The sequence below is a fragment of the Theobroma umbraticum genome, unplaced genomic scaffold (assembly GCF_002168275.2).
Source record: "Theobroma umbraticum cultivar Fairchild unplaced genomic scaffold, ASM216827v3 scaffold_31.0, whole genome shotgun sequence".
In the NCBI taxonomy this organism is placed as follows: domain Eukaryota; kingdom Viridiplantae; phylum Streptophyta; class Magnoliopsida; order Malvales; family Malvaceae; genus Theobroma; species Theobroma umbraticum.
Genome location: NW_018397283.1, coordinates 1225477 through 1251439, shown reverse-complemented (window position 1 = coordinate 1251439; position 25963 = coordinate 1225477). Strand labels below are relative to the sequence as shown.

The 25963-nt window shown below is 35.3% G+C and overlaps 5 protein-coding genes across 6 annotated transcripts; 2 read left to right on the top strand and 3 right to left on the bottom strand.

Annotated features, from left to right (window-relative positions):
• Positions 1–4: 4 nt before the first annotated feature.
• LOC110428252 (uncharacterized) lies at positions 5–798 on the bottom strand. 2 transcript variants are annotated; one of them, XM_021444031.1, is made up of 2 exons: positions 275–798; positions 5–199 (listed from the first exon to the last, which is right to left on the bottom strand). In XM_021444031.1, the coding sequence occupies exons 1-2, from the start codon at positions 618–620 to the stop codon at positions 24–26; spliced, it is 522 nt and encodes a 173-aa protein (XP_021299706.1). In that variant the 5' UTR covers positions 621–798; the 3' UTR covers positions 5–23. The 2 variants fall into 2 exon arrangements, with proteins under 2 accessions (XP_021299706.1, XP_021299707.1); XM_021444032.1 differs by having other exon boundaries at positions 5–141.
• Positions 799–1764: 966 nt separating this feature from the next.
• On the bottom strand, positions 1765–2774 carry LOC110428369 (PLAC8 family protein). Its single transcript, XM_021444189.2, has 4 exons — positions 2633–2774; positions 2451–2522; positions 2122–2331; positions 1765–1861 (listed from the first exon to the last, which is right to left on the bottom strand). The coding sequence occupies exons 1-4, from the start codon at positions 2772–2774 to the stop codon at positions 1785–1787; spliced, it is 501 nt and encodes a 166-aa protein (XP_021299864.1). The 3' UTR covers positions 1765–1784.
• Positions 2775–9392: 6618 nt separating this feature from the next.
• LOC110428297 (protein PLANT CADMIUM RESISTANCE 11-like) lies at positions 9393–10457 on the top strand. The gene is made up of 4 exons (XM_021444101.1): positions 9393–9642; positions 9747–9818; positions 9930–10142; positions 10337–10457. Exons 1-4 carry the CDS (start codon positions 9393–9395, stop codon positions 10417–10419), a joined length of 618 nt encoding a protein of 205 aa, XP_021299776.1. The 3' UTR covers positions 10420–10457.
• Positions 10458–11545: 1088 nt separating this feature from the next.
• On the top strand, positions 11546–12594 carry LOC110428348 (putative carboxylesterase 6). Its single transcript, XM_021444162.1, is given in 5 exon segments — positions 11546–11831; positions 11834–12001; positions 12004–12168; positions 12171–12356; positions 12359–12594. Coding segments are annotated over 5 exon segments (1002 nt in total). The 5' UTR covers positions 11546–11584.
• A 4544-nt stretch (positions 12595–17138) lies between these two features.
• LOC110428339 (uncharacterized) lies at positions 17139–25344 on the bottom strand. Its single transcript, XM_021444152.2, has 13 exons — positions 25263–25344; positions 24277–24709; positions 23363–23609; positions 22405–22517; positions 20656–20735; positions 20292–20433; positions 20075–20155; positions 19694–19798; positions 19208–19390; positions 18382–18474; positions 17786–17925; positions 17629–17695; positions 17139–17506 (listed from the first exon to the last, which is right to left on the bottom strand). The coding sequence occupies exons 2-13, from the start codon at positions 24667–24669 to the stop codon at positions 17387–17389; spliced, it is 1764 nt and encodes a 587-aa protein (XP_021299827.1). The 5' UTR covers positions 24670–24709; positions 25263–25344; the 3' UTR covers positions 17139–17386.
• Between the last annotated feature and the right edge of the window lie 619 nt (positions 25345–25963).

Here is a 25963-nt window from a genome sequence, read left to right as displayed (position 1 = left end):
AGACAAAAGTTATTTACAGTTTCTTAGTTTTGTAAAACAAGGTTGTACAATTCCGAGCCTGTTGAGCCTGCATAACGGTTCTGCTTGTTCATGATTGTTTGGTCCCTACTGGCCTGTACAGTTCTCTCTTGTTCATCCTTCCTGTAGGTTACCAGGTCAATGTTTGTCATTGCAGAACAGTCCATTTTGAGTACCAAAGCTGAAACCAGAAGATAAGGGAAATTGTTGTTTCTTCGAATGAAAACTGGCCCTTATAATCTAGAAATGTGCATACCTGGCCTATGGCGTCTTCTGGATTTGACGATATGGGGGATAAAAACTCCCGTTCCATTGGCATTTCTCCACAGATTTGCAAGCCAAGTTGGTACTGAGTCTGTGTTCTCGCTTTCCCACGAACTGAAATATCCTCCGTATTGTAACGAAGAAGATAGATTACCAACTGCTCTGTTTGATCCTGGTTTGCCATAGCAGACGGGGTGGAAGCTTTTTGTTTCTTGACAATCTTCGTCATCATCTGCTGTCAAAAGCAGAATCCGTCTTCTGATATCAGCATAGAAAACATCATCTTCATCAATCCCTTCATATTCATAGCCAAGGTCCATGTTCCTGTTCATGTCCATGGTAGGCTGGAGTCTGTCCTGAAATTCCCTAGGGAAAAACTTGATTTCCTAATGGCATGGTTTGGACATTTTTATAGGGGAATCTGGAGTACAAATTACTTTGTTTAGGGTCAATGTTGCAGGTCCAAAGAAACCTGGTGGTTTGAGTCCTCTCCAAATGGGATCCTGATCCAGGGAATGTCCCTCTTTTTGTACGTTAGTTCATGTTCCTGTCTTAATCCCCTTTATTCAATATTAAAACCTTCCAGGACTGGTTTGTTGAACCAAGTGGATTAGAATGGATTTTGGGACCTTTACTTTTCAAGCACTTCACGTTCAAATGCAGTCAATTTTGACTAAGAAAATGATTTTAAGTTCATGGAATCTGAGTCCTTTTTTTATTGCTTAAACAAGAGGTTAAAAATAATTTGGGGTATCAAATCAAATATGCCCTGGTTGACTGCTATAGCAGATACCTCTATCAGTTGAGTGGTTAGACCATAAAAACATGAATATTTGGGGATGGGAAGTTGATCAACCTCCCTGGCAACCTACCCTTTGAATTTGGGAATTTTTGGGATTCTCTGTTTCTTTGAACTTAATTTAGCTATGGAGAAATCATAGAACTAGCCATTTCCTTTTCCAGCCCAATCCATTGTGCAACAGTAGGTTATGATTAGATTGTGTGATCTTTATTTTTAATTGAATTTTAATTTTTTTAATGTAAATATCAATTATCATATCATACATGTAAATAGATATGATTAATTTGTATTGAAAAATTAATAGTACAAATAAATATAAAGTCATTTTAGAACATTTTCTCCTAAGTGCTTTTTTATTTTTTATTTTTAAGATTATTGAAATAAATAAATTATTTGGTCAATTAATATCTTGAAAGTTGAAACCAAATTAGTTCATCCATCTTAACTATGTTAATCCACCTAATGTAAGGATAACTTCTAGCTAAATATAGAACTTTCTATATTTATAAACAACTTCATTGCCATACTTTCTCTCTAAAAACAGATGTCTTTGGCATGTAAAGGGCTTTTTAATTTATGGAAGGATGAATTTGGGGTGGGATTTACAAAACCAGAAGATGAAGAAGATGAGAATTTCACACACACATAACACAGAAAGAAAATGTCATTTCTGAGTTCTACACAAACACAGCCTGTTCCGCTAGGGTACCATGCGAGGTACCACAATGGGGGGAGTCATTGCTTCCTCTTTCCACTTGGACACATTCCCCTCCCAACCTTCAAAAAGGCCATTCAATTGCAAATTGCAACTTATAGTTAGCTTCATGAAATTTGAGACAAATACTATTAAATATGAACAAAATATAACTATAGCGATTGCATACATTGATAAAGACGGACAGGAAGAATAATTGTGTTAGCTCCAAGAAGAAATATGTTTAAATGAGAATTGTTGGGATCAAATTTGGGCATAATCTGCCCTGACCGAGTAGAATTTCTCAACAAAGAATAATAGGAATTCAAGGTGATAGATTTACCTAAGCTTGGATCAGCTCCGCGGGTTCGGAGTTCCCTGTGCTCTTGACAAAGAGCGCACCACATGCACAGAAGGTGAGTGGACCAATCCGGCAATGGTGACTCTGGCAACGAGAAGTGTTGCCTCAAGCTTGTACGGTTTGTCGAACCAAATATCCACCCAAACAGCACAACCCCCGTAGCAACGTGAAGGAGGCTTGCCCATCTGCAAGCTGCTCATGCAACTTATAAGGAAAATCGGTCGCAATAATTAGATGGTCGTAACAACAATTTCAACTGTGTTTCAATTCGGGAAAGTTCTTGATAATCCTATAACAAGAGTTTTGCTTACATATTTCTCCTCTGTTGACGATCTCGGAGTTTTGTCCCATGGTGATGCATGGACACAAGCAGGTAAAGAAACCTTCACCAGGGCAGATAAAATTACAACAAAATTTGCATTAATTACTAGAAGAAAAGGAAAATGTAAAGAAAAAAAAAAAAGGATAAAGAGATTGAATGGAAGCAAATTACAATTAGAAAGATCCTCGTAACACTCGCAAATACTGGTTGTCCACAGTCCTTCTGGCAACTGCTTCATCATGTATGCTTGATATGAAGCTTCAGGGTCCGGAACGAACACCGGAATCGCAGTTTCAGTTTTAGGTAGAAACATTGCAGCTAGCTTTCTGCTCAAAAAAAAAAAACATAAATAGGTAAAAAACCAATGACTTTCGTACAAAAAACAAGAACTCCCTTATTGCATTATGTCAAAGTGTTTCTTCCATTAAAAAAACCCAAAAAATAAAAAAAATTCTGGGTTTGGCTCTAATTAGGTCAAGTGTTCATGCCACTGCAGATAGATACATAGTAAATAATTGGTGCAATCGGAACATGCTTTAACTAGCCAACGGCTAAATATGGAACCAATTTAGCAGAAGAGAAGACCCCTTTTGTTCCCCTTTTTTCCTCCCTAAATATAGTGCAGATAATCTAGTACTAGGATTAAAGATTGCTTCGGTCAAAACAGTACTATTGTTGGCCCTGGATTATAGGACAAATTGAAGGGACAATTTACCTAGTTTATATAGATTAATATGATTGTGCCCCTTAAAATACAGAGACGATAGTAATTGGCTGTATTCTTTTTAGTACATGTTATCTTAAGATATACTCATCCAACTTATTTGAAGGCTAGAAAATCGAATGTATAACCCTTTATATATAGTTTTTTGTTTTAAAAAGATGGGGTGAGGTCCGGGAGGAATAGTGAAAAATTGATTGTATCAAAAAGAATTAATGATTACAATTTAATTTTGGCTTGATTATATATGATTTTCTTAACGAGAATCATGACTACGTATCATTTCTTAAATACTCAATAAAATTTTATTTAAACGAGCAAACGAAATATATGCAGGTTAATTGAATTTGAAGAGGGTAATAAACTTCATTAGGATTCATACCTTCAACTTCTTTTACTTTGTCCTTGGCCCTGATTATCACGGTTTGAGATGTTTCACCTCCCTTGTTCCAATCCTCCAATTATGACTTATTGTTTTCGCATTCAAATGATGTTTGGAACTCCTAATAGTTATACCCTCTTGAGGAAAGTCTCTTTCATTACACTTTGCTGTAGAAATTTAAAGGGATTGGTAGTTGGGATAGATGAGAAATCAGAAGGAATTTCAAGATTCTTTTTGGATAACCAAAAGAGATATGAATCTAAATTCCATACTTCCACATATACTTGAATCGAAGTTAGATTCATTTGGATTGGATATTATATATGTATGTAGTTATTTTTGGATTAAAGGCTTCTTTAAGCCATTTTAATTAGGCTAATTAATAAGCAAAAAAAGCTTAGAGATCTTGAGGTAATGCGAAGAATTTGCACGACCCGGCATGCTGTTTAAGTAGATCTATAAGTAGCTTCCAAAGTGAAGGGTAGATAATTAGGGTACTCGATCCTTGGATTGAGATCTAATAGTAGGTTAATTTCTATTTCAAGCTGTTAATTATTATTTACGTGTGGAGACACTAAAACTATTACGCGAGTATGAATTTCACATATAAAGATAACAAGTTTAATTCAATATTTGCTTGATAAATATATTTATTCTATTGATAATCAATGCATGTCGAGATGTATATAGAGAAGAATTTTGCGATGATAGATAACAAGCAACATCTTCTGTTTATAGGACTATGGAAACTGTTTCAGTGTAATTTAAAGTTTAAACAATACAAAAGGGTACAAAGATCAAACTACAAGGCAATCCGAAGTAACATTATGTACCATAAAGTTTCAAAGCAAGTCTGAACAAAAGATCCAAACCACTCTGGACAAATCAGGATACAAATGGACTAGAATTACAAACATGTAATGATGAAACAACCATGTTTAAGATATGCTGAAAAGAATCACGATCAAGCACCCTTTCTGTAGTTGCAGATACCCAACCAAGTCAACGGTTCATTCCTGGTGGGGAAATTGGTGGTTTGAGTCCACCCCGTTTCCACTTCTCAACATTAGCTTGCCAACCTTCAGAAATCAGTCACCAGTACTTGTTAAGGTTATACATGGCATCCAGCTTGTTTTAATGATTTGGATGAGGATAGGATGAATTACCTATGGAGGGATCTACCCCTCGGTTCTTGAGCTCTCTGTACTCCTGAGAGAGGGAGCAGAGGCAGCAGCAGCAATGAACCAAATTATCTCCGCATGGAGTCTCAGGAAGTGAAAAGACTTGTCGTAGTTTGGTTCGGTACAGGCCACCGTAGAGCCATGCACAATGGATGGAGTTCATAGCATAGTAGACGAGGCACGAGAGTCCACGTGCTGCTCATTCAATGTCAAAAATGTCAATCCTATGTATAATAGTAATTTAACAATATCATAATTGTATGGCCATATAACAAAATCTCATTGATTTAATTAATCCCTCAAATATATATGGAGATAAAGTTGATAAGAGCTTACATCTATCCCCTCTATCAATTATCTCAGCTATCCGGCCGAAGGTGATGCATGGACAGAAACAGGTGGTTAAGCCTTCAGAAAAGAAAATTGACTTCTTGATTAGTGACAAGGAGATAGAAAAAAGCAGCAATAAGAAACAGCAAACTTGAATATGAGTGAAGCTGCAATTACAATTAGAGGGATCGTCGCAACAATCATAGAGACCAGTCGTCCATTGCCCTTCGGGATACTGCTCCTGATGTGGAGCAGATTTTGGACTGGCGGCTTCGGGATTTTTGGGATGCATAACAGATAATTGTCCTGCCAGCTAGAAATTAACAAGGGAGTTGATGATCTAGGAGGGAGGTTAGTGTGTTTGAGCCATGTCATTGGTTTCTCAGATATATACAGGATGTCTGGCTTCCCTCTGGTGCGTTTGAGGTTTGAATTTGTATGGAAACTTCAGATTAGATTATTACCATAAGTAATGTGATTGACCATCCACACTGCTACTGCTTTAAACAAAGCAATTTTCATATTGCTGATAATTAAATTATGGCTTGAGATCTGTCATAGGAAACTAACTATGATGATGTACGAATCAAAATATACATGAGATTCCTGGAAAACACCTGAACTCAAAACAGATAGAACAAAGTCTTCAGTCAGAAACGCAAATAGCAGAGTGACACTCAACCCCTATTTTTTACTAAAAATTTGTGGCCATTGTTCATGTTGATTGGGACCTTGATTTTTTTTTCTCAGTCAATTCAGAATCATGTCATTAATTGATAAAAATATACACAAGCTTGGGAAGGTCAAGATAGAGCAGGCCTATGGCCATAAGGCCCATAATACACCTGTCCATACGAAATTGGGACTTTTAAGGTTAGGCGTTATAGATATGCTGACATTGTCCCCCAATTCGGCCTTTGACAGAGGCTTTTTTTAATTCGTCATTGACTTCAGCCATGAGAAGAACTAGGGAAATTCTATCCCGGGAAACTTCATTCAAGTTACATGCTGGTAAGGAAATTTGCGTTCTCACTTTCCATGAATATATCTATATATATATAATCAGGCATGGTTGAAGAATTCAAGTCTTTTTAAATTAATGTGCAAATTTCAGTCCTTGGCATGGCAGTGATTCTTGTTCTCAAGGTTGTGTCTAGCTGATTCTGTTTCAGAACCAACATGATATTGATGACAATATAAATGTCAGAAGCAAAGGCTAGCAATACCATCCTTTTCCCAAATTGGAGTATTTCTTGATTTTTTTCCTGAACAATATATTTATACTTGTTCTTTGATTGTTTCATACGCTTTTAGATTTACATCTTCCATTAGCTGACTCTCATTACAGTTGGAGTTTTTGGATTAAAATGTAAAAGAGGTTAGAGTATTTTCCCATTTGTGTAAGCAATTCCTTGCCCTGTAGCCGAGCCCAGCAGAATGAATGGATCAATCAATGGAAAAATCATGCAATAGAATATCTCGAAAGACAATTCCTCCATATTTTAAGATTTTGTAATTTAAATAGGTTGCTTTCAAAATCTATGACAAATTCATAAACACATATATATTGAATTCAAAAGTTTAACTTGATGGGTTTATAAGATATATATTTATTCTAATCAAATTTTAATATACATACATATATACGGTTAAATTTTATGTTAACCAGTGGATAAGCTAATTGCATTTTTCTATCTCAATTTTCCAATTTTAGCTTAGATAGCTTCAATGAAATGGCTCCTCATAAAGTCAATTCTCTGCTAATCAAATAAAGTCAATTCCCGCTTCATGCCCCCGGTACTGCTGAAATCTTTCGGTGGTTGGTGTAATATCATTAGTATAATTACTTGATTCCATGGTTTTTCATTCTGTTATTACAAATTAACTAGACAAACCTAGGTGATCACAATTGATTAAGCCTTTGGTACCCCTTGTCAGCCAAGCCAGGAATCAAATGTGTCTTCTATAATTTACACTGCAAGAAACATAAGGAGAAGCAAGCCTAAGCCTGATTGCCCAAGATCAGGAAGGTGGGGAGAATACAGATGGAATCCCAGCTCCGGCCTGATCAATCTCCTCAGCCTCAACCCCGTGGCTATTATTCCTTCTCGCCACACCCACAGCAAACCATCATTCACCCGCAGCCTCAAAATATTGTTAATCATGTTGTTCAGGTCCCACCATAGCAACAAAGCATTCGTCCAATGCCAATGCCACAAAATCAACTTGTCACTACTATTCAATGGCTCATTGCAAAGCAATGCAGGTGTTGCGGCCACCGCTGGAATGCCCGTGCGACTCATGCCAATGCCTTCGCCACCAGTGAAAGTCGTTCCCACTGGTCCTTGAACCACCGAGCTCTTTGATTGCATGGAAGATCCAACCAACGGTGAGGTCCTTTGTATGCTCATCTTTGTAAGTAAATTTGTACTTCCAGTTCACTTTGTCTAATTTTTAGTTTCATGTTTGATAAATTAGTAACATTGAGGTTGATTTAGAGTAACATTCACTAGATAGTATGCCCTCTCTTTGTCTGTTGCTTCTTGTTGCTGGGTTTTAATGCATGCCTCTGTGACAGAGAGCTTTCTTAGGCTGTTATGCTCTGGAAAAGTTTATGACCTGCAGAAGGATGAAAGACTCACAGTGGTTATGTTCCCCTCTCTTACTTATCCCTCTGTCTCTTTTTGCTTCAGGCCTGGTTGTGGTCTTTTGCTTGTTTTGTTTTACTGTCAAATCTCTTGTACAGGACTTGATTTTCCTAGTCTGATTTTGTCAGGTTCTCTCTCTTTTTGTGTAAATGGGTTTCCCTTTTGATATAAATACACCACATATTTAATTTTTTTTAAAAAAAAACATTTACTAGATAGTAATAAAGATAATTTCATATTATTTCGAACAACAAGATTTGAAATTTTATTTTGAGATTTTGAAATTTATTATAATACATGGTCAATTTATCATTTTTGTACATAATAGTTTTTGAAAAAAATTTAAATTTAATTTGACAATTGTTATTTGAATGCCCTCTCTCCCTTCGGACTTTAAAACGACATGAAAGTTTACATTTAAAAAATATTCAATAAAATCAAAGCCGTTTTCATATATATTAGCCTTATGGTATCAAACACTTTACCAGGATTATTGATGGGTCTAATTTCTTGTAATGTTCTTGTAGCTCTCATCACAGCTAAGCATTGACTTTTGGGCGGAGAGTAGATGTCCTAGACAGCGGGCACACAAGTAATAACAGTATATACCATTAATTAAAACTTCGGTTTTTTTTTGAAAACGAATTTCCCATTTGAGGCCACTTGGCTTGCTGCTCGTTGACTAATAGTTTGTGCAACGAATAAAAATGCAGCTTGTGCCACTAGGGGAATTATTTATGCTTTTGCTCCTTGCTTGGTGTCTGGCCCCTATCGTAAAAAGCTGAGGCGGCGTTTTGGGTTGGCGGAGGCCCCTGCCTCAGATTGGATTACTCACACCATGTTCGAGCCATATGCTCTCTGTCAAGAATATTGACAACTCAACAACCGAGGGTTCAACCCTGCACTGGGTAATTTTATACAGACATGCGAAGGATTGTATTCATATCTTGATCGTAGCATGGTATTCCTATGCTTAACATCATTTGGCTTGGGAGACCCTTTTTCCAGTCACATTTGATTTCGTCAATACCAATCATTTTTATTTATTCGTACATAAATTTCATCCGTCCATTCATATGATAATTGGTATTTACAATGAAAACCTGAAACATGCTTAATCATTTTTTGGTTGGTGCATAGAGGACACCATGGAAATCTGAATAAACAACAAATTTCACCCATGATGGTGCCCCCAAGGAATCAAATGATGACCTAAAAACCGTTGACATTGCGTTTCTGAAGCTATATATACATGGGGGTTTTTTTTTTCAAGTGGTTTGGATTCAGATAAACAATATATATTCTATGATCGGTATTATTCTCCAATTTTGTGGAAAAAGTAGAAAATGACCAAGAATAAATATTGAGGTCACTTGGCTGACCAAATTGGTTTTTATTTTATAATGGAATATGTGCATATATAATAAATTGTTCTTGCTATCTTTTTTTCATGCATGGCAGATTAATTTATACGTTATTTCAACGGTGTTCATGGACTATCTTTCTATTTATTTATTTGAACGTAATAATTATAATGCTTCAACGGTTTCCCAACTGTTTTTCTTTGAAACGACATGTTCCTCCTCAATGCAATATTAATTTGGAAAACTGAACACTTTTGAACGTAGAAACCAATTCTTCGATCTTTCCCTGTCACTTGATAAACATAATGTATACTCCTAGTTCCATGGAGTTTGGAAAAGAGTCACCATTTCCGATACCTTCAGCGCCTCCATATCCACCATCGCCTCCGCTAGCGTCCCTTCCTTCTCACGTGGAGCATTCAACGGTTACAACCACTGGTATACCGTTGAACAAAACTAAGCCATCGAATCCTCCAACTGCTCCTAATCCAGATTCTCATTCTCCAGTGGCGTGGTCCACTGGCCTTTGTGATTGTTGCGACGATTGTAACAGTTGTAAGTCACACTTTGATCATGGCCTCTTCGATTTAAAAATTGGTTGAATATGATTGAATTTTATATTTCTTTGACAGAATTACCAATGTGATTGAATATGGCAGGTTGCTTGACTTGTTGGTGTCCATGTGTAACATTTGGTCGGATTGCAGAAATGGCTGACAGAGGATCTACCTGTAATTATTTTTTTTTAAAAAATAGAAATTACCCTTTTAATCACTCAGAATTTCCCTTTAATTGCCAATAAATTATAAGTTTTTTAATCCGAAAATGGTGTGTTGGTGCAGCATGTGGAGTGAGCGGAGCACTTTACATGTTGATACTGTGCGTGACGGGTTGTTCCTGCTTGTACTCATGCTTCTATCGATCCAAGTTGAGAGGGCAATATTTCTTGAAGGAGAGCCCTTGCACCGATTGCTGTATCCATTGCTGCTGTGAAGAATGTGCACTGTGCCAAGAGTACAGAGAGCTCAAAAACCACGGTTTCGACATGTCTATAGGTCTGTATATACATTTAGAGATCAAATATCTTCTTTATCCTACTTTCAGGATCCAATAAAAAGACATGAACCACGCACAAATGACATTGTTTCGAGTTAAACTCATTATTAGATTGTGGGAGTCGGACCAGTAATGAATAAGTTTTGTGTTTAATTTAATTTATTTTTTTATTTTGTTCATGATGATGGAATAGGGTGGCATGGAAACATGGAAAGGAAGAAACGAATGGCTGCATTGCCTCCATCAATAGAAGTCGGCATGTTTCGATCGACCTAATAACTAATGAAGGATTTGATGTAATTTTAGTTATTTTTCCATTTTTTTTCCTGTTAATCTACACTGTATACAAATAGTGTCAAACCTTAGCATGCATGAACCACATTCTAACCAAGTCATTTCCCAGTTTCTGTCATTCTTTTTCCATCGTTTGATATTTCTCAATCTCTCTCTAAACCCATAGATTTCAAGAGGCCGACATAAGGCAGCAAATTGTCAACAAGAAAAGTGGGTACGTGTGCAAACAGAGTAACAGTGAGACTTATGTATGGTTTACATAAGTTTTTGCAATTGATATAACAACTTATAGACAATAATTTATACTATTCTATTACTTAAATGATTGATGTTATCAAATTACTACTATTAAGAATGAATATATATTTATATATATACTTCTTGTGGGAAGCCAGGAGGGATAATTGGTGATATTTATTCTATTGTTCCATGCCATGTGAACATCACCTGATTTTCCTTTTCTTATTCTTTTTTTTTTGTTTCTTATTCTTTTTTTTTTCTTATTCTTTTCCTTTTCTTATTCTATTGAAACGTAAGATCTAAAAGATTCAACCTCCTCAGCATGATGAATATCTTAGTCCCTGAATTGTGGCATAGGTTGAATGTTTTTGTTATTTGTCATCCGTTAGTGGGGATGGTGGCTTGAAGGCTATTGCAATGGTAGTGGACATGAGATAAGTGGAATTACCTAGAGGGTTGTAAGCTTGAAAAAACTAATCATAGTTAAAGCCTGGTGGAGAGCTGGAGAAACGTGTATGACCGAATTTAAAAGTCAGGCTTCCAGGGCCTCGATTGACTTCTTAGTATTTTAATCTTGAGGGAAGACCTCTGTTTTCATAACTCATAAACGTCATGTTAATTTTTCCTTCGCAATTAAGCCGACCAAAATTTGCTCCAACATGACAGTGGACCATGATAAAAACTTAATAATTCAGCAAAAACGATAGACCCCATTGCCTTGATTCGATGTGAAGACATGTGGCTTCTACCCAATTGCCCACTTGGCAGCGAAGGATATTCTAAGCACCTCTCTTTCTCTATGTCCTTATCGTCTTAGTTTCCTATATAAGCTATCTTAAGCAACCGTAGTACTCCAATCTCTGATTAACTTGTTTAATTTGATTTTCATTCTATGTGAAGAAGAAGAATGGCTACCATTGCTGTGGATGATCAAAGTCTAGGCATGCAGATAGGGAGAGGCTCAAATCAACATGGGGCTGTGGTAGACGAGATTCCAGGGCTGATAAAAGTGTACAAAGATGGACATGTGGAAAGACCACAAATCGTTCCGAATGTTAACACTGCATTGGCTCCAGAGCTTGGTGTGACATCGAAAGACATGGTTATTGACGAGTTCACAAATGTTTGGGCACGTTTTTATGTCCCCAAGTCCAATCGGAACCTCCCTTGGTCGTTTACTTCCATGGGGGAGGGTTCTGTGTCGGCTCAGCAGCTTGGAGTTGCTACCACGAGTTTCTGGCAAAGCTAGCAGCCAAAGCTGGTTGCTTGATCATGTCTGTTAACTATCGTTTAGCGCCAGAAAACCCTCTTCCTGCTGCTTATGAAATGGGTTCAAATGTCTTACCTGGTTAAAACAGGAAGCAAGGAATGGGTCTGGAGAATGGTGGTCGAACCAATGCAATTTCTCTCGCGTCTTCTTAGCCGGTGACAGCGCCGGTGCCAATATCGCCCATAATGTGGCCGCAAGACTTGGCTCTCACAACCCATACCCTTTACTCTCAAGGGTACTATCTTAATACAACCGTTTTTTGGAGGAGAAACACGTACGAATTCAGAAAAGAATATGGTCCAGTCACCTCGCTCAGCCCTCAGCCTAGCAGCTTCGGATACATATTGGCGATTGGCTTTGCCATGTGGCTCCAGCCTTGACCATCCATGGTGCAATCCTTTGGGAAAAGGTCAGCAAAAATGGAGGGGATGAGGCTCTTGCCCACCCTAGTGTGCATATCAGAGACGGATATACTGAAAGACAGGAACCTGGAGTTCTGCGCTGCCTTGGGTAGAGCGGGGAAGAAGGTGGAGCATGTGTTGTATGGAGGTGTTGGCCATGCATTTCAGGTCCTTAGCAAGTTCCAGCTCTCACAAACTCGAACCCATGAAATGATAGGCCATGTCAAGGCCTTCATCTATCAGTGATTATGATCTTCCTTAAATTTTGATTTCCAAACATCAAAGTGTAATTTGTGTGTCATAGCCAATAGCTAGTGCTGAGGAAAAGTGAAATGTACATCTCTAAATTCAGAAATTCTGTGTATAGACAAGAGTAATTCTATTTATATCTCTAGCTTTTTAAGTAGTGGAAAGGGTCCTTTTTTTTTTCTGTCATTTGATTGATGGATGTGCGTTTCCATATGTGGAGCAATAAGAACAGCAAAGAAACGCCTATGCACTGTAATGAGCACTAACATATAGTTTTCTCTATAGTGGACCCTAATTCCATATATAGCCCGTTCCAATCCTTCAAAAGATCTAGAAAATTATGAAAACTCTTTCATTAAATCGATACCATACTTAATTTTACTTTAGAGAAGTAAATCATTATACCGATTAATTGTAAAAAGCAGAATAGACAAAAATGATATGTGAGTCGCAAGATGTTGATTTTGATCTTATATTGTTTTTGTTCATGTTTTTATATTGTGATTTTGAATATGTGACAAAAAAGTTCTAAGATCTGTATTTCTTTTACATGACATTTTTGCTCGGGACCTTTCTTCCGGTGAATGTTACCAAAGGAAGACTAAAATTTAAGTACTTGTTTATATAATTAAACATATATTATAAATTATACGCATGGCTGGAAGTTATATTCGTTATTCGAAAAGTTAAATCAAATTTCTCTTTTAAAATAATTAAAATAAGTAATTAATATGTATAAAAGTGTTCTTTTTTTTTTGTTGTGTGTGTGTGTGTAATTGACGGAAATAGTTATTCTTCATGGGAAAAATGTAACTCGTCTTACCCATTGGACATGGAGATACCCAAAAATTGGATTTATTTCAAGTGGTCATTATTGTCTTAAGATTATCTGCCTGCTAGAAACCTTTTGACTTGTGCATTACAGGCAATGGAATCTGCCCCAATGTTGCAATGAGACTTAGAGGAAACCATCGAACATGGCCATTGGCCCCCACACTGACCTGATTGCTATTTGGAGTCAGCTTAATGCTCAAGGATTTCATCAATGGAACCCGACAAGTTGCCTGTACTTCGATGCTTGGGATACGGAACCATCCTTTGTAGGGGATTCCCATGGAATATATTTTCTTCTTGATAATATATACCAAACTTGAAGCGAATCATCACTAAAGTAAAGCACTAACATCGAATAGGGATTATCTCCTGGCTTCTAATGGTTTTTTTCAAGCTTACCATGGATACCTGCTTGGGCAATTTAAGCTGAAGTTAGTATTTAAATATTTGACTCATTAATTAGTGTATAATTTTGTATGATCTAAGTTCAACCATTGGATTAGTAACTTCATACATCATATCCATAGGACCAAGGTGAGAAGCGATATGAGCTAGTTAGTGTATAATTTTGTTACGATCCAAATCCAACCATTGATTCAGGACCAAAATCTCACCAGAGCAATAAGCAATGTGAATGTTACCATTTTTAACGACCTAAGTCTAACCACTAAACCAGCAGCTTTTTAAGCTTAAACCACATGGTTTTCAAAAACTTAAACTTAAGTTGTTAATAATAATAGACTTGAATTGTTATATAAATCTTAACAATCACATTCATATCAGATGTGGGATGTTAAATATCATAATTTTTCATATTTAAAACCTAAGGTTCGAATCTCTTTTTCTTTCGAATCTCCTTTTCTTAAATTTAAAAAAAAAATTAAAATGATACTGGTGTAGAAGCATACTTAGATATCAAAAATGGAAAGTTTATTGCTTCTGTCTCACCTAAGTTAGGCGCCTCAAGAGGTCTTGGTGTTGAGTTATTATGAACTAATAATTAATCTAAATACAATAATTGAAAAGATTAACAACCAAAATAATAAAAACTTCATTAAAAGAGAGTAAGAACTTGTAGTGCAATTTACTTGGAAATTACTCATGCGAACCAAACATAATATGAATCTTTTGTCTATTATAGACAAGTAGTAAAGATTCAATATACAATGGTACAAACTAATACAGATATGCCAAAAAAAAATTTAAAAAAAACTTAAATAACAAAAAAGTTTTCAAATTATACCCATTTATGAATTAAACCCTTATTTTTTTTATCGGATTAATATTTTGAATTGTATCCGCACAAATCTTTAACCCTAATAAAAAAAATTAACAATCCTCAAACTTAATGTCAACTGATTTAACATTAATTGATACGTGATCGCATCAAATATCACAATCTTGACAAATAATTTTTTGAGTGTAATGAAATTTTAAAATGTATTGATAAACTCAATTGTCGATGTCTACCAAGTGATAGAGTGACAAGTATTTATTACCTCAAAAATTAAAAAGAAAATGACATATTGATTACCCTAAAAATAGAAAAGAAAGTAACATGCATGTCTTTCAAAAGTCTAAATCTGTCTTGAGTCCAAGGTTTGAGAATAACCATAATTTGTTCGAATGCTCAAATATGGGGAGGTTGCATATACACATTTGACTAAGGAAAGGTACCACATCAACCCTAAACCCTTGTTAAGGTCCGAGGTCGAGGTTCTTTACAACCTCGTTGTTGGTACCTTCATGTGTTCCTTCATGCCTTGATATTCTTGCTCAAATGAATGTTCCATGTATATCTAACATGTCCAAAAGAAATGATCTATAAGTATATTTTCAAAGAGAAAAGATCAAGATTATTTATATATATGTAAATAAAGATGATGATGATGAGTACCTGTCGAATTTCAGAACAAATTAATATCGTTTGGGATTTCTTGTTGATCTTCATCTTGGGTTGCTTCTATGTTATTCACAGCATTAAATCTGTCGGTAAAATAATTATCGATGGATTGTGGATAGAGTACCATGTATTTCTTGCAAGGAAATGACGAAGGCACTGTTCACTAATGAATAGAGAGACTTGGTGGTGGGGTTCAACGTGGCTGAGCAACCATTCCAACGTGACAAACGCTTCAACCACCGAAATCTACTCATCGTAAAAGCCTGCCGTAGCACTCGTCTTTGTCAATTAAGACTTCTTATTTTAGTGTATTTTATATTAAAATTTGATTTTTTTTATATGTTTAATATTTAATGTTTTTTAAGATGGAGTAATGTTATTTAAATGTACTATTGTACAAAATTATATAAACTATACATTAAATACATTTTCTTTTTACATAAATATTTAACATTTTAATAAATCAATGTCTATAAACATAAGTTACAATGTTTTCTTAAATAGAAAATAAATTATGTTCGGTCCATTGATCCTTGATTAACCACTTGATACATACTTACATGAAACGATCGGAAAATAAAATTTCCCTCAATAATCTTATTTGAAATTTGGCAAATAAAAATTAAAAGAAACTATTTTTAAAAAATAGTAATTTTTTTTAAAAAAAAAATTGAAGAAGAGGGATTTAAATATGAATCTTTGTACAGAGAATTCATGTACTATTGTCAAATGCTTGAATGTAAAAAAAAAAAATAGATAACACACGTGCTGTGACAAGTATGTGTGGTCTGCAGCCAGTTGACAAACTTCGCTCCAAATATTTATTACACTTAGGCAAAATCATTCCCAAGTTCAACTTGATGTCTTAATACTTTTCAGTTTCAATATCATACTTATAAGTAGAAAATTTTTATTATTGTTTTTAGATACATACGAAAGAGATATGAACCGAGAATTTTGAATCTTGAACTTCGAAACATTTTTTATGAAGTTAATAATTAATGGGTCAAAAATCAAATTTAAAATATTTTTTTTTTACAATTTTATAGAACGAGTTTATCCTCATTCAAAAAATACCAACTTAATTTTTATTTTTAAGTTTCAGATTACATAAAGTGTATATCTTAATTTTAAATATACAATCTTGGACTACATAATAAGAAAAATAATCAATTTTTATCTTTTAAATTTAAGATTTATACTCGCGATTTAAAGTTTAAATTTTAACTATTATTTATATTTTTAAAATACATAATTTAGTATTTTTAAAAAAAAAAGCATATGAAAATTCTACAACTCGAAGATTTATTTTGTTATTTTCTCATCAGAGAAAACAAAACACATTCTTTTTTATTCAAACTCTATAGTTCAAATTATTCTTTTACATAACAGACTAGTGTTTTTTGTATGGGGTTTAGGCACAACTTCCTTCCAAAATCAATGCACCACAGCAACGCAAATTGAGATTCACGTGGAGGTCGCCACTCCGCAGCTGACCTTCATTTTTCATTTCTCTTTTTATATGCAACAAAATCAAAGCACTATCCTGTTTTTTTCTCTATGAGAAATCAGAAGAGGTAGGCAGCGGCCCTCATGTTTCTATCTTTTACTTGGCCCAAAGCTAACACCTACCAATCACCACGCGTGTCCGTGGTTTGGGCCGGGTCAAGTTTGGGTTAAGTCCATCGAACATACTTCCTAAAGTCAAACCAAAGCTCAACTCGCTGACTTTTTTAATTATTATTTTATATTTACACTTTCAAATAGATTGTAGGAAAAAAATATAATATTAAAAGAAATAAGAAGCCAAAAAATAAAAACCAATAGAATATAAACAACAAAAATCACATATATCCAAGATTAATTAGGGATATGTCTCTCAAGCTTGAGCACATTTTCAGTGGCCAAAAATAGCTTGAGCATATGGTCAGCCACAATGATACAACAAAGCTACCAATCAGAGCGTTAGGAAAGAGAAGAACCAACCTAATGGGGAAGAATAAAGCACCTCCGGCGAAGAGGTCGTTGATGATTGGGCGAAACAGGTCTATCCTAGCTGGACATCATGACATGGTCGATAGACTGAAGTGCTTGGTTAGCGAAATAGCGGACATCAACATCTGGATCCTCACCGAGCTCCACCAAGCATGGACGGATTGTCTTCTCCACCACCTATTGCAACAAACGGTAGGCCAATGCAAACCAATTAGAAAACAAAAAGGTGGAAACAAGAGGGGGGAAAACATACAAAAGGGGAAAAGGTGGGAAAGTATGATCGAAATTGGAATACGTACAGACTGATCAACTATGGGAATGAGAGACTGCAAAACCTTTGCCACATTAAACTTAATGTTGGGGACCCTGCAGAGAGCGAAACCGCAGTCTGTCAATTATGGATCGCTCTGATCAGAATACTACACTTTTCCCCTTGATTTTGCAAATTTTGCAAACCTGTCTTTTGATGCATTGATGACGACTGGCAACAGTTTAGAACATGTTATTTCTGACTCCATAACAGGAGCAAGGAGAGAAATGGCACGTAGAATGGTCATCCGATACAGATAGTGCGAATTGTTAACCATCTCTAATACCTGCTCAGGAAACACCCTGACTTCCATGTTAAACAAAACTGTAAACTGAATAATAAGTAAATTAAACAGGGCAAAACAAATACCAAAAACACAAAGCAAAGGTCAAACAAAATGACAAGAACACATGCATCGGGATTATCAACAAGCCAAAGGGTGAAAAAACTATTCAAAAATCCACACAAAAGTTATCAAATCATTTCTCACTAAACCAAAAATTGGTAGTGCACAGCTTAAAAGAAAAAGGGTCAGTACAGACCTAGCAGGACTTTGTGCAAAACCTATGTAAAGCATAAAACTGCCCCTCACAGTTCTCATAAAATCGAAGCAAAGCTTGAACAACTAGCACAAACATCTATTTACTTTCGGCAGTAAAACTGTCATGGTTTTTCTTCTTTTACTTTAGTATCCATTTTCTTTTTTTAACTGAAGATCAATTGTAAAAATTATTGGACAGACCTGTGGAATAATGTGCTGCATAGCCCATTCTGGGCCAAATTCTTCAGCAAGACGCTTTAAATTGTTAGCAGCTGCATCTCGAATAGAATAAACCTGCAATAATACCATGCAAAATAAAGCTTGGATTAAAAATCATATCATTGTTTGCCCTCGGTAAGTAAATATTAACAATGCAGTGAGCAAAGTCTTCTCATATTAAAAATAGACTTTTAGAATGTCACTCCCTCCTTGCCAGCAATATAGTCCTTCCGCTATCTAGCTGCCCTAAATGTGTTCCCCTTTCAATATACAGGCTGATCATAACCTACTATATTATAGTACAAATCACAAGCCAAAAGCATTCTGAAATAACTAAGGATAAATATAGAACTAAACCAACAAAAGATGTGGATGGATTTAATACACTTTTTTTTGAACTCATCCATTACCAAACCAGACAATTTTAGAAGGGCAGAATATTTCACAATTAATAAACAGTATCAGGAATCCCATTGTTTAATTATTTGAAAATTTAAATTTTCTTATCCCATCATGAAGCCTTCCATAGCAATATAACCTGAAAATCCCATTTTGGGTCTTTTCTCAATGCATAGTCCCCAAAAATATTGGTCTACTTAAAGCAAATATAAAACAATCAAGAAAGAAACATACATATACATAAAAGGTTCTAAGGAGATTAAATTAAAAATAAAAGAAAATAAGATATAAAAACATAAAGAGTACAGCAAAATGCATACAAAACATTTGTATGCAAAGGTGAATACAGAAAAGCAACAAGTCCTTTAAACTTAAAGCTATTACACATGCAAGGGAGGAAGGCACCAACCTTATCCTGCATCCATTGCATGCAAAGGGCACCAAGTTTATCATCAAAAAACCCAACACCTAACTGACTTGCCAATAATGGTATATACTCAATTATTGCAAGCCGAACCCTCCAATGTCTATCCTCTGCAAGCTCAACAATGGCTGGTAATAAGGATTGGGACAATAGATCAATTCCAATAACCTGCCAGAAAAGGTTTATTTAACAACTTGAAAGCTGCTTGAGAGAATGCAGTTAACTTGAATATAATGATTACACATAGAATGCACTGATAGCATGTACACCAAATAATAAGTTGTGATTAAAACTTAATTCTATTCACTGTCAGTAGCCACTTCTGAGACCCTGGTGCCATTCTGCTTCAACTGTTTTTATTTGTTTGATAAAAGTTGCAATCTCAAGCAAAAGCCAAACAACCAAGGCAGCAAAAAATAAGCAGATCAGCACACACAGAAAACAGCGGGGAAGCTTTAAATGGTACCAAACCTGATTAACTTGATCAAGCTTGCTGATTATGTTCAGGCGCACATCAGGAAATTCATCCTTCAGAAGGGAGAGAAATATTGGAAGAAGCTGTTCGATAGTTGCATCCTGCAAGGACCATCAAATGAAGTTCAATAATCCCATAAAAGCAATTTAAACCAGTATCTTGATGCATCCAGCAAGAACATTAAGAAATCAACTAAAACAAACAGAACTTAACAATAACAATAACAAGACCTCATATCAGCCCAAATCCACTTGTAGGAGAAAATTTTTGCTGCTACTTTTTTGTAAAATCAATCATTTCTAGCTTGTATCAGCATAAAACGAACCTTGAATTTTTCTTGCATACTTCCTCATCGAGGAATTACTTTATGTTCTTACCTTACCAAGGACAGGAGCCATTCCCATTATAACTGAAGCCAAAGCGGAGCGGACATGCTGGGAAGAATCTGACGACAGTTCCTGTAAAGGGCATTTGCAATGCATCGAGATGAGTAGATGACCAATATTTAACATCACTTGAAACAAATAGCAGTTTCTTCTCTAACATAAAGTCATACAGGATCAGAAGCTTCTAAGTAATCATAAACATCTGTACCTTCACACAAGGAAGAATGTGTTGGATTGCAAGCTCTGGACTCAAAATTCGGCAAAATTTAGTTACTTTTCCGGCAGCTGCTATGCGGACTTCAGCCTCATTATCACGAAGTAACCGCACGTATGCAGGTACCAAGTCCATCCTTAAACATAAATAAAAAGTTACAAACAAAGACCACCTCAGGTTAGTGTGACTAATAATCAAGAGAAAATAACATAAAGAATCATAATTACTGGCCAAAACACAATAAAAACCCTCTGAACCACTGATCACGTAACCTTGTCAGATAGTGATACATATGGTTACATCCTAATTTGGTAAGGGGAAAAAGTCCATCTATATAGCATCAGTGATAAATAAATACCTAGTAGGCTCTGGCCCCACAGCTTCACAAAGCTCATATAATTGATTTGCAACCATATAACGCACACGCCAAGATTTATCCTGTTAGATACAAGAAATAGAACAAATATAAGAGCATGTAGTATCAACAAAATTATTTTCAGGCTAAAGATGCCTGAAACCATCCATAGAAATTGTTTCATATGCAACAGAACACTCAGGACACCCAATAGCATTCCCTCCCCCACATCCTTTAAAAAAATGTTTAATAAATCATGATAATAGATCAAATCAGCAGTATAACTACATGATAAATACTGCTAATGCAATAGAATGAAGTCTTTTAGTCACTACTTAAAGACTGACTTCTAAACTTCAACCTCAACAAAAGTTAGTTAGGGCTAAAAATTTAATATACATAAACAGGCCCCATGTCTTCTCTTACAGTTTGGATCCATATCATCTTTGATCTGCAGTACATTAACTTGATCAACTCGAACAAAGCCCTAAGTGGCACAAAAATCGGTTTCTATTGTTCCTCATGGCATATAAATTAATTTATTTTGCATGATCAAACCAACTTAGCTGATTATTCTTGCACGTCCTTCCATGCTTCATTCTGACTAAATGAAGCTTGAAAGAAAAGGATATCGATCATGTCAAAACTTTCTTCAAATTCCAAACACCTTACTTGCAAAAGAGTGCCAGTATGCACTTCTAGGCCCTTGCAACTGACATCCTATTCCTACTCATTTAAAACATATTTTGAACCCCGAATTCCTTAAGAACTTGTAACATCACTCCAGGCCATGGGGAAAAAACAGAATAGCTCCCAAGACACAATGAACTATGAGTAGGTGAACCCAGCAAGGCTTCTATAGGAGAACCCTTGTCATGGCTAAAGGATAGGGTTCAATACAGTCAAAAGTCAGTCAGGCTTTAAATAAAATATTAGAATAACTAAGAGCAGACTAACAATACAGTCAACACTAAAAATTCATCACACCCAGTAATGTCCTCCCTCATAACCTCTATCGCATTCTTCTTCGACTTCCTCTCACTCTCTCTCACTACCTTTGCCAAATTAAGTCAGTTAGTCGCTCCATGGGCTGGTTTGGAGTGGACAGAAAGGTGGAGGGCAGCAGGGAAGGTTTCATTCATTCTTCATAAATCAAAGCTGCTTTGATTTATGAAAATCTCATCCTACCCTCATCGACCTCCGGATTATTTTAAAGGTAAGTACATATGTGCAATCCCACCATTCTCATGACCTCATTCTCATTAGTTGTAAAACTCCAATAACTTTGTCTTCAATTAAATCAACTGGATCACTCTTGGATTACTTCTCCCCAATCTATAAACAGTTTTCTCCTACTATTCCACAAACCTTCCATTTTTACTCAATATCTTGTTAAATTCCACCATTGACCAACCCTTTTACTCCACTAAGTCTTTGGCTTGTAGACAATCCCAAGTACAATTTCTGCCACTAGTGTTACCATGAACCATAACTTATGTGTTTTGAATAAGATGCCCATACATCATGCAAAACAACAAAAACTATTACATTATTACTAGAAAAAGTACAAATAACCAGCCACAAAACTATGCTAATACATGGCAACAATTAACATAAGGTTATCAACAGTTTAACAATTCCATAACACATGCCCCACTGAATTATCCGAAACAAAGACAAGCAAGAAACAAAATTGTAAAATTCACAAAAATTGATCTAAACGGGAGAAATATACATCAAGTATGCATATACCTGAGAGAAATTGACAATAACAGGGAGAATGTGTGCAACGCAATCCGGGGGCTCTAACAACTTTCCAAGAGCAGCGCATCCCTCAACAGCCAATAATCGAACTGAATCTTGATCTGACATACAAATTTAATAAAAGCTTCAAGTGTAAATTCACAACAAATGAATGTAAGATATAAAAACAGTTCAGCTATTACTAATACTACTTTTATCACGAACCTATCATTGAACAATTCCTGCATAATAAATCCAAGATTTGTAAAATGTATTGAATTTGAAAATCAACACCCTGTTCTCATAATTGCAGGGTTTCTTTGGCCTTGGGTGTAAGACTAGCTATTAAACCTGTGAGTTATATGGTATCAATCTAATTGAGGAGACAATCAAAGTTCCCCTGGAAGTAAAAGTGCATCTTCAAGAGATGAGACATCTGGTCAACCTTCCAATATGCCAAAAGAGAGGCTCTAAGAAGAATTTTTTTTCATTTTTTGTTTATTGCCTAATGGAACAAACAGCACATTTGATCCATCTCAATTTAAGAAGTTTGACATTTCTGTTGCTGAGACTTGTCTACCAAGCTATCAGGTGTCTTCACCTATGCCCATACCCTTGCAGGTTGCAGTAGCCATGGGAAGATGACTAACCTTTTATCTGTTGCTAAATTTACACCCAACAATATTCTAATTTTTTCAGCTAACACAAAATAACTTTGATGTAGAATGCTAAGATGCCCTACATCAAATCTTCTATAAAACACTAGTCTATTTCCAAATAGAAAAACACTATCTAAGCTTACTACATTCCACAATTTAAGCAACAAATACATTTACTTTAAACATGGAGGAGGGGCAGGGAAGGAGAAGAAGCACATAAAGCAGTATCCGTCTGTGGAAAGATACATAATGTAACCAAACCTAATAAGTAGAGAGATTTTAAATCAAGTCTTAAATATTCAAATTACCATCTTGCGTAAGATCCTCAAAGATTTGCATGATGTCAGCCTTCAAATGAGCAGATTCCACTGTTGCAGCAAACTTCCCCAGATTTGATGCGGCAGACCTCCTTACCATAGGCATGTCATCTTGACACAACTGACTGTATATTGACCGTAATTCTGTTTTCAACATCTCAGGGGCACTTGGATAAGCAATATGAAACAGCCCGCAAGCTGAAACTCGAGCTGTAAACCATTCACCAGCAGCCAGCCTCTGAAGATTTAAAAATAAATTATAAAAATAAAAAATAAAAAAACATGGCAGTTACTGAGAATAATGTGAATAAGAACCAGCATGACACATGAAAATAGAAGGAAATACATTCATGTAGGATGCATATACAAGTAATGAACAGTTGTAATTATTTGATCTTTTAAGCATGTTTGGTTGTGCAAGTAAATAATAACTGGAAAGGATATTTTTAAGTGACAAAGTAAAAGTATTTAGTATGGATGAGCCTACTTCTTACTTAAGGCAAAATGCATTTATTCAGAACCATTTTAAAAACTTTTAATCACAAATCATGTTACTCCTTACTATTATTTAAAACTCCTTAGTATTATTGTTTAAATTGTCCTTCACATTAGCAATGTTTCACAAATAGTTAGTGTATTATGATCATAAAGTAGAAGTTGAAAGGCTTTTTAAAATTCATTGTCTGCAGTTACTAAATAGCTTGCTTAACTAAATTCAGCACCTCAATCTAAGGCCTGCACCAAACAGTTTTTGGCATGTAATTAGCACCTAAGAAAACCTTAAAACTTTTTTCCGGTGCTAAAATTTATAGTTGCATCAAAAACAGCAGCTAAATCTCACTAACCAGTAGGAAGAAACAGCATTAAAACAAATAATAGAAAATTAAGAAAAAAAAAAGTCTAACCTTTACTAGAGGAATAAACCACTCAACCAAGTCATTCTCCCTCATTTGAGACCCAATTCTACACAATGATTCGACAGCTTTGTCCCTCACACAGGTTTCCTCAACAGTGCAAAGGGTTTCCAAAGGTGGCAGCAAAACATGTGCATGCTCAACACCCCCAACATAGGGAATAAATACTCCCAACTCCTCAGCCATTGCAAGAAGCACCTCATCATCGTCGTCATTGTTTTCACTCAGAAATGGAATTAATTCCTTCCTGGTTCGCTCTTCCCCAAGAGCACGTGCAATCGTTGATAGCCTACGGATTGAGTTCAAACGTAGTTGAATGTCATCATTTTTTAGCTCATCTATAAGGACAGCTATCGGATACAACGGTTCTTCAGCCATAGACATCCTAAATCGATTTCTGGCAGCTTCAATCGACTAGTTATATCTGCATAAGTACAGAAAAAGAAAAAAAATCCGTAACCAATCGTTAATCACGAGTCATGTCAAATTATATTATAACAGTGTTCATCTTTGATCCTTAAATCTCATAATTCCATCCACAATACTTCTAACTATATTCATCGCATTCTTCTTCGAACTTCTCAGCAATTAAACCATATAAAATTTGATAAATACATCAATTCCAAACAGCATGATCCAAAACAAGCCCTAGAATTCAAATCCAGGAAGTCAAAAAATGTTATAACGAAAAATAAACCAGAACGAAAAAAGAAATGCTGAAAACACCGATTCCAAGCTAAAATCCCACTGCGTTGTTTGGCTTCCGAGGAGAAAAACAAAAACAAGGAGAATGGAATAGGAAATTTGAGAATTGAAAATACCAGGAACTGTAAGATCGGGAGAATCACAACATGACAGTAACGGAGGTTGACACAACTCAAAGATTAATAACTAAATAAATCAATATTTATTAATAATAATAAATTGAAAAATGTTAGAGAAGGGCGATAAAACTGAGAAATGGGAGTGGTTCTGACCGATCTCGACGCCTTCCCGCCGGCCGTCTCTCGAGAAAAAAGAAAGAACAAAGGCAAATGAAATATTTTCGTTTGTATTTATTTATTGTTTTATTTGCAAATTTGATTTTTTTTTTGTAATAGTTGGATTTCGAGGCCCATGATGATGGGCCTATTTGGATTAAAGGCCCATCATTTTTGGTCAACGGTCAATGGGCTTAAATACGAAAATATTTTTGGGTAATTTATATCTACGTTTCTCGTAATTTCAATTTTTCCATATGACACCTTATAATTTCATTCTTCTCGATTAATAATTTTTTCCTACATTTGCATCTCGAGAATAATTTCTCTATTCCTACAAAAGATGAAACTGTTAATTTTATTTACTAAATTAACAGTTTAATTTTTTATAGTAACAAAAGTTATTCGCATGATATTGATAGAGAAAAAGAAATCATGAGATATCATATGAATGAAATTAAAATTATAAAAAATAAAATTTACTTCGTATTAATTTAACTCTCTATAAGATTCTTAATATAATTCCTTTTGTGAATTTTATAATTAATATTATATATTTTTTAACTTGTTAAGATTTTTATAATTTTAAATTCACTTAAATTTAAACATAATATCTAAAAAGTCTCTTAACTATTTAAAAAAATTAAAATAAATTTTTATTTTTTATTATATTGAATCAAATTTTTATATTTTTATTT

Coding starts and splice junctions, on each gene's coding strand:
- LOC110428252 (XM_021444031.1), bottom strand. CDS start 620: ATGGACATGAACAGGAACATGGACCTTGGCTATGAATATGAAGGGATT. Junction 200..274: donor CAGAAGACGCCATAGGCCAG/GTATGCACATTT, acceptor TTCTGGTTTCAG/CTTTGGTACTCAAAATGGAC.
- LOC110428369 (XM_021444189.2), bottom strand. CDS start 2,774: ATGTTTCTACCTAAAACTGAAACTGCGATTCCGGTGTTCGTTCCGGAC. Junction 2,332..2,450: donor CGTCAACAGAGGAGAAATAT/GTAAGCAAAACT, acceptor TTGCATGAGCAG/CTTGCAGATGGGCAAGCCTC. Junction 1,862..2,121: donor CGGAGCTGATCCAAGCTTAG/GTAAATCTATCA, acceptor GCCTTTTTGAAG/GTTGGGAGGGGAATGTGTCC.
- LOC110428339 (XM_021444152.2), bottom strand. CDS start 24,669: ATGTCTATGGCTGAAGAACCGTTGTATCCGATAGCTGTCCTTATAGAT. Junction 22,518..23,362: donor TGAGGATCTTACGCAAGATG/GTAATTTGAATA, acceptor TTTGTATGTCAG/ATCAAGATTCAGTTCGATTA. Junction 18,475..19,207: donor TGCAATGGATGCAGGATAAG/GTTGGTGCCTTC, acceptor GTATTATTGCAG/GTTTATTCTATTCGAGATGC.
- LOC110428297 (XM_021444101.1), top strand. CDS start 9,393: ATGTATACTCCTAGTTCCATGGAGTTTGGAAAAGAGTCACCATTTCCG. Junction 9,819..9,929: donor GGCTGACAGAGGATCTACCT/GTAATTATTTTT, acceptor GTGTTGGTGCAG/CATGTGGAGTGAGCGGAGCA. Junction 10,143..10,336: donor CGGTTTCGACATGTCTATAG/GTCTGTATATAC, acceptor ATGATGGAATAG/GGTGGCATGGAAACATGGAA.